At 41.3% G+C, this 16,134-nt stretch overlaps 1 protein-coding gene across 2 annotated transcripts in view; it reads right to left on the bottom strand.

Annotated features, from left to right (window-relative positions):
- vav3a (vav 3 guanine nucleotide exchange factor a) overlaps nt 1–16,134 on the bottom strand; it is a 129,821-nt gene that overhangs the window by 21,854 nt on the left and 91,833 nt on the right. For both annotated transcript variants that reach the window (XM_033638724.2, XM_033638725.2), the window contains exons 17-22: nt 13,254–13,345; nt 11,247–11,269; nt 10,197–10,215; nt 7,331–7,461; nt 1,642–1,707; nt 881–915 (exon numbers count right to left, since the gene is read on the bottom strand). In XM_033638724.2, coding sequence (XP_033494615.2) covers nt 881–915; nt 1,642–1,707; nt 7,331–7,461; nt 10,197–10,215; nt 11,247–11,269; nt 13,254–13,345 — 366 coding nt within the window. The remainder of the gene's footprint in view (nt 1–880; nt 916–1,641; nt 1,708–7,330; nt 7,462–10,196; nt 10,216–11,246; nt 11,270–13,253; nt 13,346–16,134) is intronic.

Raw genomic sequence — 16,134 nt, 5'->3', positions numbered from 1 at the left:
CGAGAGACTTTAACCTTTGGTCCAGTCAATCTAACTCAAAAATGGGCCCAACCTTGGAGAAATTGTAATAGTAATGCTTCATAGTTTTCACCCTCCTGCATAATAGATTTAAAGTACGTTCATGGATTTCGTGGACCAATGTTTTTTCAAGGTCAAAAGCAAATCAACATTTTACAGTTACATGGTCCGAGCTAAATGATGTTAATATTGGAGGGTCTATGCCCACCGATACAACATATTTGGTTTGTTTTCCTAAGTATTTGGGGTCAATCTTTTCAATAAAACACTTTTTAGGAGGATATTCTGACGTATTATACCTGTATTTGCCAAAATTTCCACTTACAGTTTGTGCCACACTGCCCCTATGGGCGTATCTGCATCTAAACTGGGTGTAAATTAGACTGTATATATTTCATTTCTCTGACATCATCATTAGTTGCAAGGTTAAGAGTTATGTAGACGATAACATGCTTTATAACCTAATTTTACAGACTGTCTGGATTCAAAAAAAGGCCATGTTGGGGTAAAAGTTCCCCTTAATTGCACATATACATTCAAGAGAGGTCATATCTGATGGTTATCTGTGAAAGAACATCCTAAAAAACTAATGTTTAGACATGAATTACATGAAAATATCATGTTCAGAAGCAGATATGCACTTCTCTGTGTGATGTTTTGACACAAATTTCAAGCCCTGAATTTACCTGGATCCACTAAGTGTATAATAGTATACTTTTATTTTGTTATTTGGACATCCCTCGAGATCACAAAAAATGTTGAATGATTACTATTGCAGTTTTTCCTGATTCAAACCGAAGATTGACTTGACTACTTCTTTCTGCAACATATCCAGACTGATGCAGCTGTTCTGTGTACCTACCAGGCTTGAGAGGAGTAATCGACAGGCTTCGGGACCTGGAGCAAAGAGCAAAAGTCAACATGTGTTGTTGTTTTCATGAAGCTTGCACTCATCCAACGTAAATACAGCACCACAGTAAAGTACTTGGCACCAGTTCCTCTGTGCTGTTTTCAAGCTGATGTTTTTCTGTCTCTAACACAGGTGCTTTTACACAGTACAGCCCCAATAAAACAGCTTAATGCTCTTCTTATCTTTACAAAACTGTAGACATGGCGATAATAGTTTTGTTATCTACAGGACGGCTCATATACCTGAAGCAGCTGGACACAGTGTGAGTTTCATTTTATCAAATGCAATATGACAATCCAGTGGTGGAAGATTTATTAAAGGGAGAACAAAAACAACCAATTGATACACAGTTAAGTCAGTGAAGACGATACACACCATTATTTCTCGCTCTTGGCTTTCCAGTTTAGTTTGCACAATATAAAGTATGCTTGTTCCTTACGTATGAGACATCGTTTTCTTCATTGCGTCTTATTGATAAAGTGTATTGGGCAGTAAACCAGTTTTATCTCTTAAGACAACACAAGTTCCTTGTGCTCAGAACATAAAAAACCATGGGCTGTTTTTCTTTCCCTGCCAGGTAAAACAGCTTCCCTCCCCTCCCAAATCCCCAACCAGCCTCACATCACCGGACTGCTAGTAAATACATGCAGCCAAACACAAGCTGCTACAACAGGCCCTAATGTAGCGAAGGACGAGAAGGAAATGCTGCTTACACATGGGCACGGCTTCACAGCGTCGCTTGGAAAGAAGCCAACTTCCTTTGTCGTCAGGATTTTGCCCTGAAACCACAGAGAGAGATAATTGCGTTATGTACATCTGGCTGGCTCTGTCTCCATAATTCAGAAACAATTAGCTTGCAACACAGAGCAGTGTAAATTTACAGCCCCAGTTAACTATTGTTGAAATAATGGCTGGCAGGAAGAAGGAAAGAGGACAAGTTCCTTATTCCTCCCATGGTGATGACTCTTTAAGCTCAGTGCCTTGATTTAACAACACTGCGTCTGCATAAATAGGGCGGCCATAGTGCAGTTATCTTCCTCTGACTGACTCAGGCACTGTGAGTTGATGATGCTGTTTTTATTCTGTGCACTGACAAAATATTTAATTTGTACGGGACAGTAATCCAGTCATGGATTCCATAGCTGAAAAGAAATTGAGGCTCAAAAAAGTATTTGTTATTGTGCATATGCACACTGCTGTTAGAAAGTAAATACACAGGAAGCAGCAGCATGCATGCAGTGTTTGTCTCATATTCAGAGAAGATTGGCTGTTGCTCCATTTTGGTCCATTTTCTCTTAATAATAATGATGATAATAATAATACACTTCGTTAATATAACACCATTCCAAAACAAGGTTTACACGACACTTTACAGGGTTAAAACAACAAACAAAATTCAGCTCCATTGCGACAGGGTTCACCGAAAAAACATCTGTCTTATATTAAGTATTTTTCCAAACAAATATAATAGCCTATCAACGAGCGGGGATTTCCTCTGCTCATATGAAGCCAAGATAAATCACAAACAAGACTTAAAAAGCTATTTTTGTGGAGGCTTTATTGTCTTTGCAATTTATTGTTTTTTATCTGTGAAATTAAAGTAAATAAAAGCTTTGTTTCCACTGAGGGAAATGGTTTCAGCTTACATAAATAGACAGGAGGTCACCAATTAACCTGCATGTCTTAGACTGTAGGAGGAAGCTGGTGTACCCAAAGAAAACCCACACTGACAGGAGGGCTCCCCCACCCTGGGTTTGAATCAGGAACCCTTATGCTGTAAGGCAACAATGCTGCATCTCCACTACACCACTGTGCCGCCCATATCACAATCAATAAACAATGTAAATCAAGCAACAGGACATTAAACTTAATAATAAAACACCACAATCAAAATTAAAACAATAAAATAAATGGTGTGGGAAGGTAAGATGAAAGGATCACAGGACTATTAAAGTGTGTTTTAAGAACAGTCTTAAATGAAGGGACAGACTCAGCCATCGGGGTGCCCAGACTTTGGGACAACCTTCCAGAGGAGATTAGGATGGCTAACACTCAGTTACCTTTGTCTTTTCTTTGTCGTAACAGCACATGGCGGGCTAAAAGGTAAGAAATATAACTCCGAACCAAACTGCTCCGGGCTTTAAAGGTTATAAGTATAGTTTTAAAATCCAACTCAAAAACTACAAAGCAGCCTGTGTAAAGTTGACAGGATACGTGTCGTGTGTTGTCATTTTCTGGTGCCTGTTAAAATCCTGGTGGCTGCATTTTGGCTTAATTGTAGAGCAGACAGACATTTGGCTGCAGACAGAGACAAGGAAGTTGCAGTAATCTCTCAAATAAAAGCATGAATGACTGTTTCAAGGTTTTTGGTGTCTCGAAATGGCTGAATTTTAGAAATGTTCCTAAACTGAAAAGAGCATGACTGTATGATGGATTTGATGTGACAGCTCAAGTGAGGTCGCTGTTAAATAACACACCAAGGTTGCTACACTGCGGAGTAAAAAGATGGAAGAATGAACCCACTGTGTCTGTAATTTGAGTGTTGGAGAAATCAGTTCCAAATAGAAGCATGTTGAATGTCCTTGAGACAGTTTATAAGAGAGAAAATTCCACTGAAGTTATCAGGGTCAGAGTGGAGGTAAACCGGAGTGTCGTCTGCGTAAAACAGAAACTTATGAGATGTTCCAGTGGCACTGCATCGGTGGAGAATGGAATTTCTTCTGCCATTTTATGTCCAAATTCTAAAGTAATGCAAAGAAATCCCTTTGTTAGATGTGTTAGTAATCATTATGTAACATTATTGTATTTGTTTTGTCTCCTGTCTTGTACAAGTGCAGTTTTGCAGTGAACAGGTTTAACTGAATTCTTTATCTATTTTACCTGTCTTGTATTAAGTACTACTGTATGAGATTCGTTGGGGCCATCATAACATGTCTGATTATAGTACAATTGTCCCACACATGCAAAGCTCACTGTCAACCAGAAGTATTCATTCAAAACTCTGCAACTCGGCTATTAACCAGAACCAAGAGGAGAGAACGCATCAGGCCAGTCTGAACTGCTCTGCACTGACTTCCTATTACATTTAAAATTGATTTTAAGCTCCTCCTCCTTGCATACAAAGCTCTACATGGGCTGGAACTGAGCTACATTGCGATCTCCCTCATTAACTATTTGCCTCCAAGAACACTGCGATCATCTGCTACTGGTTTATTGGAGGTTCCCACACCTGGGAGGATGCTGCCAGTCATCCTTGTGGCCAGTTTGTCCCAATTATTATTGTTTTAATTGTAATTTTTTAAGACATTTTATTTACATTTGTGAAACTGTAGAGCCACGAAATGCTATTTTATTAAATTACATCATCCCAATGTAAACTCTGTGGTCCAAGTGGGAGTGATGGGGATTAATATTTTTGCATCTGGATGTCATATGTAGCCAACTGAACTTCAAAGACATTGATGAACCTTTTTTTCAAATATGGAAGGAGATTTGTATGTAGTATTTGCTTATATTTAGTGTATAGTTCGTAGACCAGCAGCTGTAGCATTAATGGGTTTTACAAATGCTGCCTGTTGACTCTTGATTTAATGTGACAACAGGATTTTGACACTCTTTTGGATTCTACAGGTGAACTGGGGAGTTTGAGACCTTCCATATGTTTTGCACTTTGAGAAGTGTTATACGACAGCGAATAGTCAATGAGGGATTGAGGGGTGTATTTTTAGACACAGCCTTAATCACAGAGGCATAAATAGCACACTACCAGCTAAGCCTATTTTGGTGGTTTTGTGGTGGTCGCCTGTCACATCCCTGCTACGTACCTCAGCACGTTTTATCAGCCTTGTTGGAAAAGCCTTGCCTTTCTGCTGCTTCCTCGCTAACAGCGTGATAATGATTATAGCTGGTAACATTGACAGAGTAAACAGATGGTTGCTGGTGAATGAAATGAAATTACAGTGATCGATTCTATTTTTTCACGCAACCCCAGAACAGAAATGATTATGGTCCGCTGGCTACAAAGGTGATGGATATTGAATGTTTGCTGACTGTGGGGCTGTGGCTGCCTCCAGTTAAGCTTTTACACAAGGTTAATTGAATTCTTTATCTATTTTATCTGTTTTGTATTAAGTAGATTTGTTGGTTTCCTCATTACATGTCTGATTATAACACAACAGTACAGCAGTTCATGTCGATACAATGCCCTTTTCAGGCCTCGGGCAAAATCCTATTAAATTATTATGATGACTTTGATTCAGCCTCTGAAACACACACAGTCAGTCACCACCACACAACAATGCATCAAATTTCCAGAACACTCCTTATCTTTGCTCCTCCAGTGAGGTTTGAATCACATGTGATGTCACATCAAAGTAAGTGCTTACATGAAACTAACAAATATTTCCAGTGTGTGGGAGTTTTACTTCCTTATAAGAAGAGCTCTGCCGTGTGTGTAATTGTCTGTGGGCGTACACACGTTAATAAGAATTTGATTTTCACTCGCAGCTTGTTAGCAAGAACAGTCCAAATTACCTGCGCTACATTTAGCCACATACACAACTGGGACACTGTTTGGACTGGTCACACTCACAGATGGGTTGTGAAGCAAAACTTCTGCTCCCATGAACTATGTCCTCATAATTTCTTTTAATATTTCCAACAAATGGCTTAAATTCTAGATTTAGGCTCATAGTTTTTCTAGAGGTTGTTCACTTTGCACTGGGGACATAGACATGATAAAACTGAGCACAGATACCAAAAGAAGTTCAGTTAAGTAAAAAAAAAAAAGAAAAAAAAAAAGAATGAATATTATGAATAAAAGAAGACCATTAAATAATAATGTGATATTCTTAAATCAGAAGCCATGTTAAACTCGCTGCAATTTTATTTACATTTTAAGAGGAACTATAGTTTTTGTTTTTCCAGATGCCAGTTTTAAAATTTACTGTGTCCCTGAATTTATTTTACACCCTTAGTTAGTAGTTTCCTGACATCCTTCAAATAAATGAATAGTTAATATATAAAAAAAATAAGTAAAAAAATGGAAAAAAAGACTACAATTCCATTGGAAATATTCTTTTTAGGAAATGACATTGAGTAAAATGGAGTGAAATAGGGGAGCATAAAATTTCACTTATGTTTTTTTCACCCATATTTCATGATGTTAATCAGTTTGTCACACTCTTAAAGTTCCTCTCTGTTAGGGAAGATTAAACAGAAAGTTGGTCAGCTGTGTGAGTGGACCCCAGGAAGACTAGCAACCACTTTGTGGAAGCTAATGGGGATCCGATTAAAGAATGAAGAATGAATAAAGTAAAAAAAAAAAAAAAGTTTGTTTATGTGTCGAGAGTTAATAGCTAGCTAAATCTGGATTACTTACACAGCTAAGATCTGTATGACGCATGCAGTACCACTACCTGCCATCCACCAATATGACTGATTAGTTCCGCAACAGGACCTGACCTGGTGACACAAGATCACCTGCCTGACTTTAAACTGCAAATCCGATAATAACCATGCGCTGTTCAAATAATTGAGTAAGGCATCATGTTTATAGTGATCAATTTGGGACATTTCACACACGTGAAAATAAGTGAATATATTTTAAAACAATGATGATTCAGGAAATACAACTCAAATTAATGTTTTTTGCTTATTCTCAATATATTGAGCAGCACATCTCCACAGTTAACGTTAGTAATGCACCTGATTGAAGCGGCCCTCATATTCCAGGTGGCACAGAAGACAGAGCCGACACACAAAGTCAGCAGTTAGAGAATTAAAAAGTTAAATTAAATAATTGGTAAAATTTATTATCATTTTATTTTAATATATTTATCATCCAACACCCACAATCCGTCCCACTTATTCTTTGTTTAACCCAGAACTGAACCCAGAAAATGAAATTAGGACAAAATTCCACCCACGAATCATCTGTTTTGTACCTGCATGAACCAAAGCAGGACTCTGCTCAAACTGCTTCACCCTGAGATCGCCCAAAATGTTGTTCTGAAAGTTAAATGTGTTACTTTTCTTCTAACTTTTCAGTAAAACAAAGATGGATTTGCATGTTTTTGCGTTATATGTTGCTGCATCACAGGAATGACCCAGGTATAAACTGTCTACATGAACATGTCTTTAACTGATGAGGAAGCTGATACATTGGACAGTACTGCAAAACCCATTTAATAAAAATTGGCCCATGCCGACTACACCAGATCTGACCTGTAAAAGAAACGGCATCACTGACTAACCGATACATCATTCAAACCTTATCACAGAATATGAGGTCAGTGTGAGGGTTAGATGTTCTGACAGTGGAGGAAATGAGAGATTTAAATACAGTACGTCCATTTTTTAGTGTCGTGAAATATGCGATTAAGAGATAGTGTGACCTCTGACCTGCCACCAGGGGCTGTGTAGGTCGGCGCCGATTAATTCGATGATGTCACCCGTCTGGATACTGAGCGCCGGACCAGACGTGGGGCTCGGCACGCCAAAGTAGTTCCTGATTACCAGCATCTTGGGCAGACCTGAAAGAGGGATACAGTTAGTTCCTGCATACTGTCTGCAAACAGGGCTTCAAGGAAATCTGCCAAAACAATATTTCCTGTTTATATTTCTTTATTTTATTATATGTAGAAATTAATTAAATGTTCTAAAGGTGAGAAGAAGAAATAATTGTTGCTTTTTTTTAATCTTAATTGTCCACTTTATATTTCACATTTAACTTTTTTCCTTCTGTTTGGGATAAAGTCAGTCGAGTTTAATTAAAAGCCCATTAATTCACATTGTAATCAGCGTGAACACATGATGTACGGTGATGATTTAACTAATAGACTTGTTTGTAAAAATAAACTGGAGAAGCTATATGAGGAGATGAAGACCAAAATCAAATCTCAGACTTTTTCTGTCTGCAAAGGCGTAGATATCTGGAGGGACGCAGGGTACTGTACGTGTCCCCCTCACTATTTAAAATATGTGAATTTCTCCGACGAAAATCACCACATTACAGAAAAATTAAGTGTTTTACTTCCAAAAGTCCCCCCCAACATGTTGAAACAACACCTACACCAGTGAGTATCTGGCTCCATAAGAGCCTGTCTGTATGTGTGTACATATGCATGCTTGTACCCTGTGACCTCCGGCCTAATAAGGGCATGTTTGCCATTCTAAAAGTGCATCTTTGCTCCACTAAACTATTCATGGCCCCGTTATAGGTGGTAATGAGAGGGAGTATACATGTGTACACACACACGCACAAACACACCCCTTGTCAACCAGTGTACTGCCCTTGCAAATCATTTGGACCCATTATCATATTACAGATAAGCAACAGTGCACTCTGGTGCTCGGACGGTTATCTGGCTCCGAGATAAAAGATTAAGCAGGAGTTTCAGTGTGGACGCTGTTCACTGCTGCACGATGTATTCAGGCCTCGGGGGGGGGGGGGGGGGGGGGGGGGGGTGTTATAAGGACGTATCAATAGAAGTGGACATTTTTTATCCATCACTGAGATCTGATGAAAGGTAGTCGTGGTTAGCTTAAAGGAAAATCATTCTTTTGTTTGTTAGTATGCTGTGTTAGGTAACGGTGTTGTCTTCTGAGACACTGTCACCATCTCCCTCCACAGTCAGACTCACTGTATGCATGCCTTCACCTCACCTGCTGCAATTACCAGTGCAAAGAGTAATTAAAGCACATTGCTCCACAGGTAATATATCAACAAGCAGTAAGGCTTCACACTGGCACTTAAAGGAGGGCATTTTAATCAGGCTGAATTTGTTTGTCGGAATGACCTCAGTCAGCGCTATTTGATTTTACACAATGGCCGGCTTTGATCCCATTATTCCCCAAGAAATCACTGAAATTGAATTAAAACACCCACCCATGCCAAACAAATCCCAAGTTCATATCTCATGTGCCAAATGAAATGTGCATATCTCTCTCTCTGCATTGTGCGGCGATAGCGTTGTGCAGGAATACAATACAAGAAAAAGAAATTCAAGTGAGAGCATGAAGAAAAGGGTAAAGCTTACGGCAAATAATAGAGACGTCAACAACATTGTATTGAAAGCTAATACATCTATATCTGGCTTGCTTCTCTGTCAGGGTCTGTTCCAGTGCTGTAGCACCAAGGCTGGCAGCCTGACATGTGCTAGCTCGCCTGAATAGGACTTCTAAAGACACAGGGCCATGGAGAATTGAGTCTCGGGGGCATGAATTACATTCCTATCCACACAAGGACAAGCCAAGTGTTAGCACACCTTTGAAAACAGACAAAGAGAGCAGCGTCGAAATATTATGAAACGCCAAAGGCTGGGGCAATCAAATGCCTATTGATTTTAATGCGTCTTCAGTCAGAAATGATTTTCTGCAGCATAATGGATGGAGGGGTGGAAAAATGAGTGTTGAAGCCAGGTTTATGAGAGATTAAAGGCCCTCGGTGTGGTGTAAGCACACGCACGCAAACACACACACAGTTCAAAGGATGCTGCATGTTATTCATATTCTATTGGGGAGAGACTGAGAAACAGAAAGCCACAGAGGGACGGAGGGCAGAAATGCACCAGCTATGTTCACTGCATTTACTGTACGCAGCCAGTAATCTGCTGTTTTATGCGTTCTGATTTTGGTTTTAATTAACTTAGCCTGTTAATGTGAGTGGTCACAGGCACCCTTTACACTCTGCAACATGTGTTCGGGTGATCGAATTGCAATGGGATAGTGCTTGACCACATGAAAGTACAGGTGTAAATGCACATTAAGGACAGTGTGGGTTGTGATCCAATCAGTCAACCACATTCGGTGGTCAGGGACACATTGTGACCACATTTAACACAAGTGTAAATGCAACTGCAGCCATTAGCCAGTTAGCCGGCTAAGCTGCTAGCAAGAAAGCAGCAAGAAAGGTTTCGGATATTCAAGAGTCAAAACGAGACTGAGTGTTGACTTTCACTTTGGTCCGATTAAAGCATACAAGCCAATTCATGTTGCAACTGAGGAGGTCAGAGATCAAGTCTCAGCTGCAATGATATAATCAGTTAGCTACCAGGTACGCCTTCCTCTCTGACTGTGCCAGATCGCCTATGATTCCAGGAAAAACAATTTTGACGCCCTGCCAGTAGCAACGCACGCAAACCTTCTGCCAATCCTGACAATCAACCTGACAGAGGCCTGTGGCCTGAATTACATCCCAAAATTTGGTGATTTGTCTTCAGAGCAGCAGTTTCTAGGCACATGAACACTGCCAGCGAGAATTTCTCACCTGGATCTCGATCTTTGCCCTGGAAAAAAAAAAAAACACACAAAGTTACACACTGCTCATGGCTGTATCAAACACATGCACATTTAGACATGAACGTTTCAGTCTTATCCCCTGAATCCCCTTCTGCTTCTATATGTTTGGACACACAGCCTAATGCTATGAATACACCCCTCTACTGCTGCACACACAGAATTAATATTTTAACCCAGCCTGCTATCTCCCCTATACAAGCCACATGCAGCGGGCCCCACAGGAATGACAATACATAACATATTAAAACCCATATTGCATGCACCGACGGCACAGGCAAACTACTGTGTCCCACTGCAGCAGATATATTTTAAAGATGCAGAGAGCAGTCATGTGTAAATACAGATATTTTTTTGCAGATAATGATGTTTGATTTTGTGTCACCACTCTACAGTATTTCCAACCAAAATAGAACTACTACTAAGACAACAACAACACAACACGCTGTATTTATGCATATTTTCGCGTGCACTGCATCAGAGCAGTTGGTCGAAAAGTTTCTGCTGTTTTAAAAGTTTGGGTCTCGCATTTTGAATCAGTGTTTGGCACTTTTTCTGCACAAAGAACACTTCATTAGTTACTGTACAGCACCTGACACAGAATAAACACAGAGGAGTCGGGACTCTTGTCAATTTCACACCACTTCTGTGTTTCTTTGCTGATGAGATTCGGCTGTTTTTGTTGCAATCTCACCTGCAAAGTGCAGTTTTAGCCTCAGTTATTGGCATAATTGCTGTAAGCCCACTCTAATGCCCTGCTTGGTTTTACTTTTGAGCTCTGTAGCAGTGAAGCACACAGAAGCAGCAGAGACAACTCAGGGTAAATCTGCAGAAAACATTCTCGTTCCTGGCGTCAGGAAAAGCTGCAGCAAGTAAAGTCAATTGGAGTCTCCTTGGCAAATAGCTGCAGGAGAGAGCAGCCTTCAAAGTGCAGCAAAGCTTTGGAGAGGAGGCGAACAGCACACGCAGACAGACAGTATACACATCAACACGGACACACACACGCACAGCAGCAGCTCACCTGAGTTCTGACGGAGCCGGGATCTGAAAGAAGTTTGAGAACAGGCATAGTGAATGATGGGTTAGCGGGTGCACGCAAACACTTGCACACACTCGTCGGTACAAGGCAACACTCCCTCATTAGTGGAGAAGGCGGACGCTCGTGTCTGACCGTGGTTCGCTTTGTTTTGCTGCGCTGCCACTACCTGACAGCCGGGATAGAGGAGGTAACGAGGCGGGGGGTGGAGAGGCAGGGAGGAGGGAGGGGGGCAAACCTAAGGTTTTTGCTCCACCAGTTTCTTTCATTGGCTCCCTGAGGGACAGGTTACACCTCCCAGACACACACAAACACACACCTTTGCACACACACACAAGTATTCCTGTACCTGTACAAACAGAGCACACACACATACCTTCACACTCACACACACACACTTACTGGCAGAGAGCCACAAATATGTACCTACACTGCCTATGCACACACACTTCTCTCAGCAGGCCTGTTGTTCCTCCAGTGAACTTTGACCTGTTACGCAAACACCTGGCGAAGCAGCTGATAACAGAGACAAATTCATGTAAACAATGGCTTATCTTTCACACACACACACACACACACACACAATACTGTGGTGCTGTGATTGTGTGTGTGCAGCCCTGCTTGCACCTTGACAATATCTGTACATGCAGACATTACACAGGCTTTCTGAGTGAATAAAGTTCAATGTAGTGGTGAAACCAACAAATTAAACTGTCCTTTCTTTCTGTACTTCTACTTTAAGACTTCTTAAAATACTTTTTGTTCGGTATGTTACTTAAGTATTCATCCTCACCCCCTGCACATATTCCTGCACCAGCAAGAGGGTGGAGACCGTGTGGAGTAATGAGAGGGGGAATTTAAACAGACATCCCAGGCTTCACCAGCTCTCCCCCCGCAGGTGTTGCCCAAATCTACTCAGGTACACACAACACCCAGGTGGGCTTGGCGTGCCTCTGCGACCTGCTAGCGCCATGACAGATGCCAGGTCCAACAGGGGCTGGCAGCTTGCCACAGGGCATACAGGCAGGCACACGCAATTGTGACACGCGGTGTTACAGGCTGTAACAGTATAAACTTGCACGCTAGCTTGATTTTGAAAACAAGAGTTGCAGAGTTTTAGTGCCTTGAGAACACGAGCGTGCACTTTCAAGACCTAAAAGAAGTTCCACAAACAAACAGAAAAGTGTGAATTTAGTTTTTCACCTCTTCATGCTCCTTCTCTCTCTCTCTCCCTCTCTCTCTCCCTCTCTCTCTCACACACACACACACACACACACACTGAGGACATGCTAAGCTGGTTTCTGAAGGCCTTCTTTTCATTCCACATGTCTGAAGTTTTCCCACCATCTCTTTCAGAGCTGTCAGTGCTCCTGCACAGGGAGCTGAGTGACAGATACACAACAGGGGCATAATAAAAAAGTCAGGAGTTTCATAAAACTCCTCAGTAAAACTACTATTAAGCTTTGGGGATCGGTGCGATGATACACACTGACATTGCCTTTAAGGTGCTGTGAAGTGTCAAAACCACCCAGGGAAGCGGGGGAGCTTTTGACTGAATTTCTGCAATACTGATCGAACACTTGGATGACCTTGGTTTGTAGAAATAAGGGCACTTAAAAAGTTCTTATTTACTGAGAGCAAACGCCCTAATTCCTATAATTTAACTTGGTGCAATACTTCCCAAAATGTCACTGTGTAGCTTCTTCTTTAAGTCACAGTGCAACTCATCTCCCTCATACCCATAATTAGTCACATGAGACACTCATACATCAGGTTTTATGTGTATCATCTGTCATCATGTTCATACTGCTACGCTGTAAGAGTGCAGTTGTGTTCTTACGATTAAATTTAATGTGTCCCTAGGAATCATTTTGTTCAGTGACAAATTGTTAACTGCAGAATAATTGCAGACTAGACGTGACGGGTACGAGGTTGTGCAATAAAGTGAGAGACTTTGGTTTTATTTGCGTGAGTAAAGCAGTAGTTAGTTACCTGTTTTTCCACAGCAGCCAAAGCGGCCCAGGCATTCTTTATGGGCACCTAAACCACACTTGGAGCACAGATAGCCCTGGTTGAAGATGCCCCTGCAAACACACAAACAGGAAAAGTCATCACATGGATTGTTTGATAGTTACACACAGTAGTAACAGTATGTTATTGCAAAAGAGAGTGAAATTACTGTACTGCTAATACGAATGTCCAGATCCAAGCTGCAGTCAAAAGATTTAATGTTACGGAAAAACAGCTGCCACATTTTCTGACATGGACCAAAAGTTCATTTCTCCTGCATTTAAGCCACCCCAGGAGCATCGCTCTATGGATGCCAATGTTGGTCTAGACTGATATATCTCTACCACTCCGCTACTGAATGGATTGTCATGAAATTTGTACAGACATTCATGATTCCAAGATGGTGAATCCTAATGACTTTGGTGTTCCTCTGATTTCCTCTTGTGTCACTATAACCCCCTTTCCCCCAACTCAAGCCTAGTTCAGTCAGGAACACTTCAGTCCAAGAAAACTTTATTTACATTGCAGTATTATCTTTGGCGGTATGGCTCTGTTCTGGGGCCTCTCTGTCTTTCCTTGTGCCTATGCAGAAAGACTCTTCCATACGCCTACCATGAAAGCCTTAAGGCAGAGAAAGGACACCTTTCTGCCCTTCCACATGCAAACGAGGAAAGCCTGCGGCAGAGACATCAAATTCCACTGCCCTTCCATGTGCCTACATGGAAAGCCTAAGCCCTTATGCTAAGCTAAGCTTCTGGTTCTGGTTCTGGGTGGGTGCTGGTACTGGTTCACAGTAGATTCAAGTCACCGTATATGCCTCTGGTTTTCTAGTAATACCAATGCCATCCACCGAATGCACTGTAACTTTACACGAGAGCTGGTTTTGTGCTCAATGCTCCCTCAAGTTTGAATTTCTGTGGAGGACTACAAGTGCAAAGAGACAGTTTTTGTGTCCATGAACCACTTGTTTGTTTTTTACGTCTATAATGAAGTTCTGGGTTTTCAAAATGGCAGTCACAGATATCTCAGATACAGCAGCTGCCATCTTGCAATGGTGACGTCATCTGGAGCGAGTCTGAGTTCCTTCTACTTTTCCAACCAATTGTGAGCAGCACCATAGATCCAGAGCACACTGATTGGCACAAACTGCTGTCAATCATGACGTCAAACCCCCCTTTTTATAGCATCAATAATCATAACAAATTACAACTAAACACTTGAACAAACATCAATGTGATAAGAACTACCTTAAATGACAGAAAACATCTTTAAGAAATATTCTTTCGACGTGTACTTTGTTGTTTTAGTTAAGCTCATGTCCCATCTGCTGACATGGAGGAGGCGGGGTTTATGACCTATACCGCAGCCAGCCACCAGGGGCGGACAAAATGTATATTTGTTCCTTATGAACCGACCTCACTGCTTCATTTTTGTGGTTTCTGAACCAGCCATGTGTCGGTGTCACTGCAGAACCAGTTTCTCTGGCGTCTCTCGTCTCTTTTGCTGCAGAAACATGCAGAGCTGGTTCTTGGTTCGGCATCAGCTAACAAACTACCTTGATGGAAAATGGTTATGAGAGATTGACATTTGTTGTTTTGAGTGAAATGCCTAAACAACTGTTGGACAGATTGTTATTCTCGTGCCCCTCTGGATCAACTGTAATTAGGGTATTGTTTAAAGATAACAATACGAGTACCCTCAAAGTGATACTGATACCAATACAGTGCTTAATTTGATAAACATAATGTGAATAGAGTATGTGTGTAGTTTAGCCATTCTTTTAATGTTTTGATGGTACCCTGCCACGCTTAACTGCCAACTCTGTCACCAACACTGTGCTCAACTACTCCAAACCACAGACTATATGGGTTGTATCTGCTGCTGAGGGAGTGTAAGGGTCAGTTGTGAGTCCGCCCATCTGAGCACACAGAGTGATGGGGCTAACTGTTAGCATCACACTGCTGATGTTACGTAACCTTTATCAGCAGGTTTAATGATACAGTCAAGTCTTTTCATTGTCAGTGAGAGTTTGTTGCGACTCCAGCTGCAGTGTTAGCTCGTGCTAACTGGGCAGTGAGACTACGGAGAAAAACAACAGAAAATTTGCTGATCCAGCGGGGAGTGATGGTTCGGGATCAGACCCTCGGTGCAAAAAGGAAAGCAGGTATCGTTTGATATTACGTGCTACTTGATTAATTTGGTCAATACCTGAAAATTATCAAGTACAAACTCCCTAATTTTAATGGCTCTGGTGACCACTTAAAATTTCGTCTAGCACCAACATCAGATCAAAAATGGCAGTTTTTCCCAAATCATTAGTTGACCAAATACCAGCAACAGCCTCAGCTCTACTTTGTGTTTAGTGCTTATTAGCCAATGTTAGCATGCTAATATGCTTAACTAAGATAGTGGACACATCACTCCTATGTTCCTATGATGATTTTGGAAACACCATCGCTGTGATTTCTTGGTTCAAGTATGGATTAGTGAGTCCTTGAGGTCTTTGAGTTCCTGGGCTAAATACAGATCCAGGCTGTTCCACCAGCAGCACTTGGACACCAGCCGGGATTCAATACTGCCCACCAAAGCCACAACAGGTGTGTGAGGCAGAAGTTATTTCAAATGTTTCATTTTAAACTATTCCAAGACCAATAAACTGCATCAGCTCATATCTAATAAATACTGAGACGATCACACTGAAATTTTGGTGTAAATGAGGTGAGCACACACGCAGAGACTGAGGCAGCAGCAGCGGGCAGTTTTCATTTACATAACCATCTCAGAGGCCCTAATTAAAATGACATGAAAGTAAAGGCTGCTCTGCTCTGCTCTCCAGCTAATTGTCTGTTTAACCTCTTTGAAA

The sequence above is a fragment of the Epinephelus lanceolatus genome, chromosome 20 (assembly GCF_041903045.1).
Source record: "Epinephelus lanceolatus isolate andai-2023 chromosome 20, ASM4190304v1, whole genome shotgun sequence".
Lineage (NCBI taxonomy): Eukaryota > Metazoa > Chordata > Actinopteri > Perciformes > Serranidae > Epinephelus > Epinephelus lanceolatus.
Note: the sequence above shows the minus strand (reverse complement) of the source record. Positions and strands in the feature narration are given on the sequence as shown.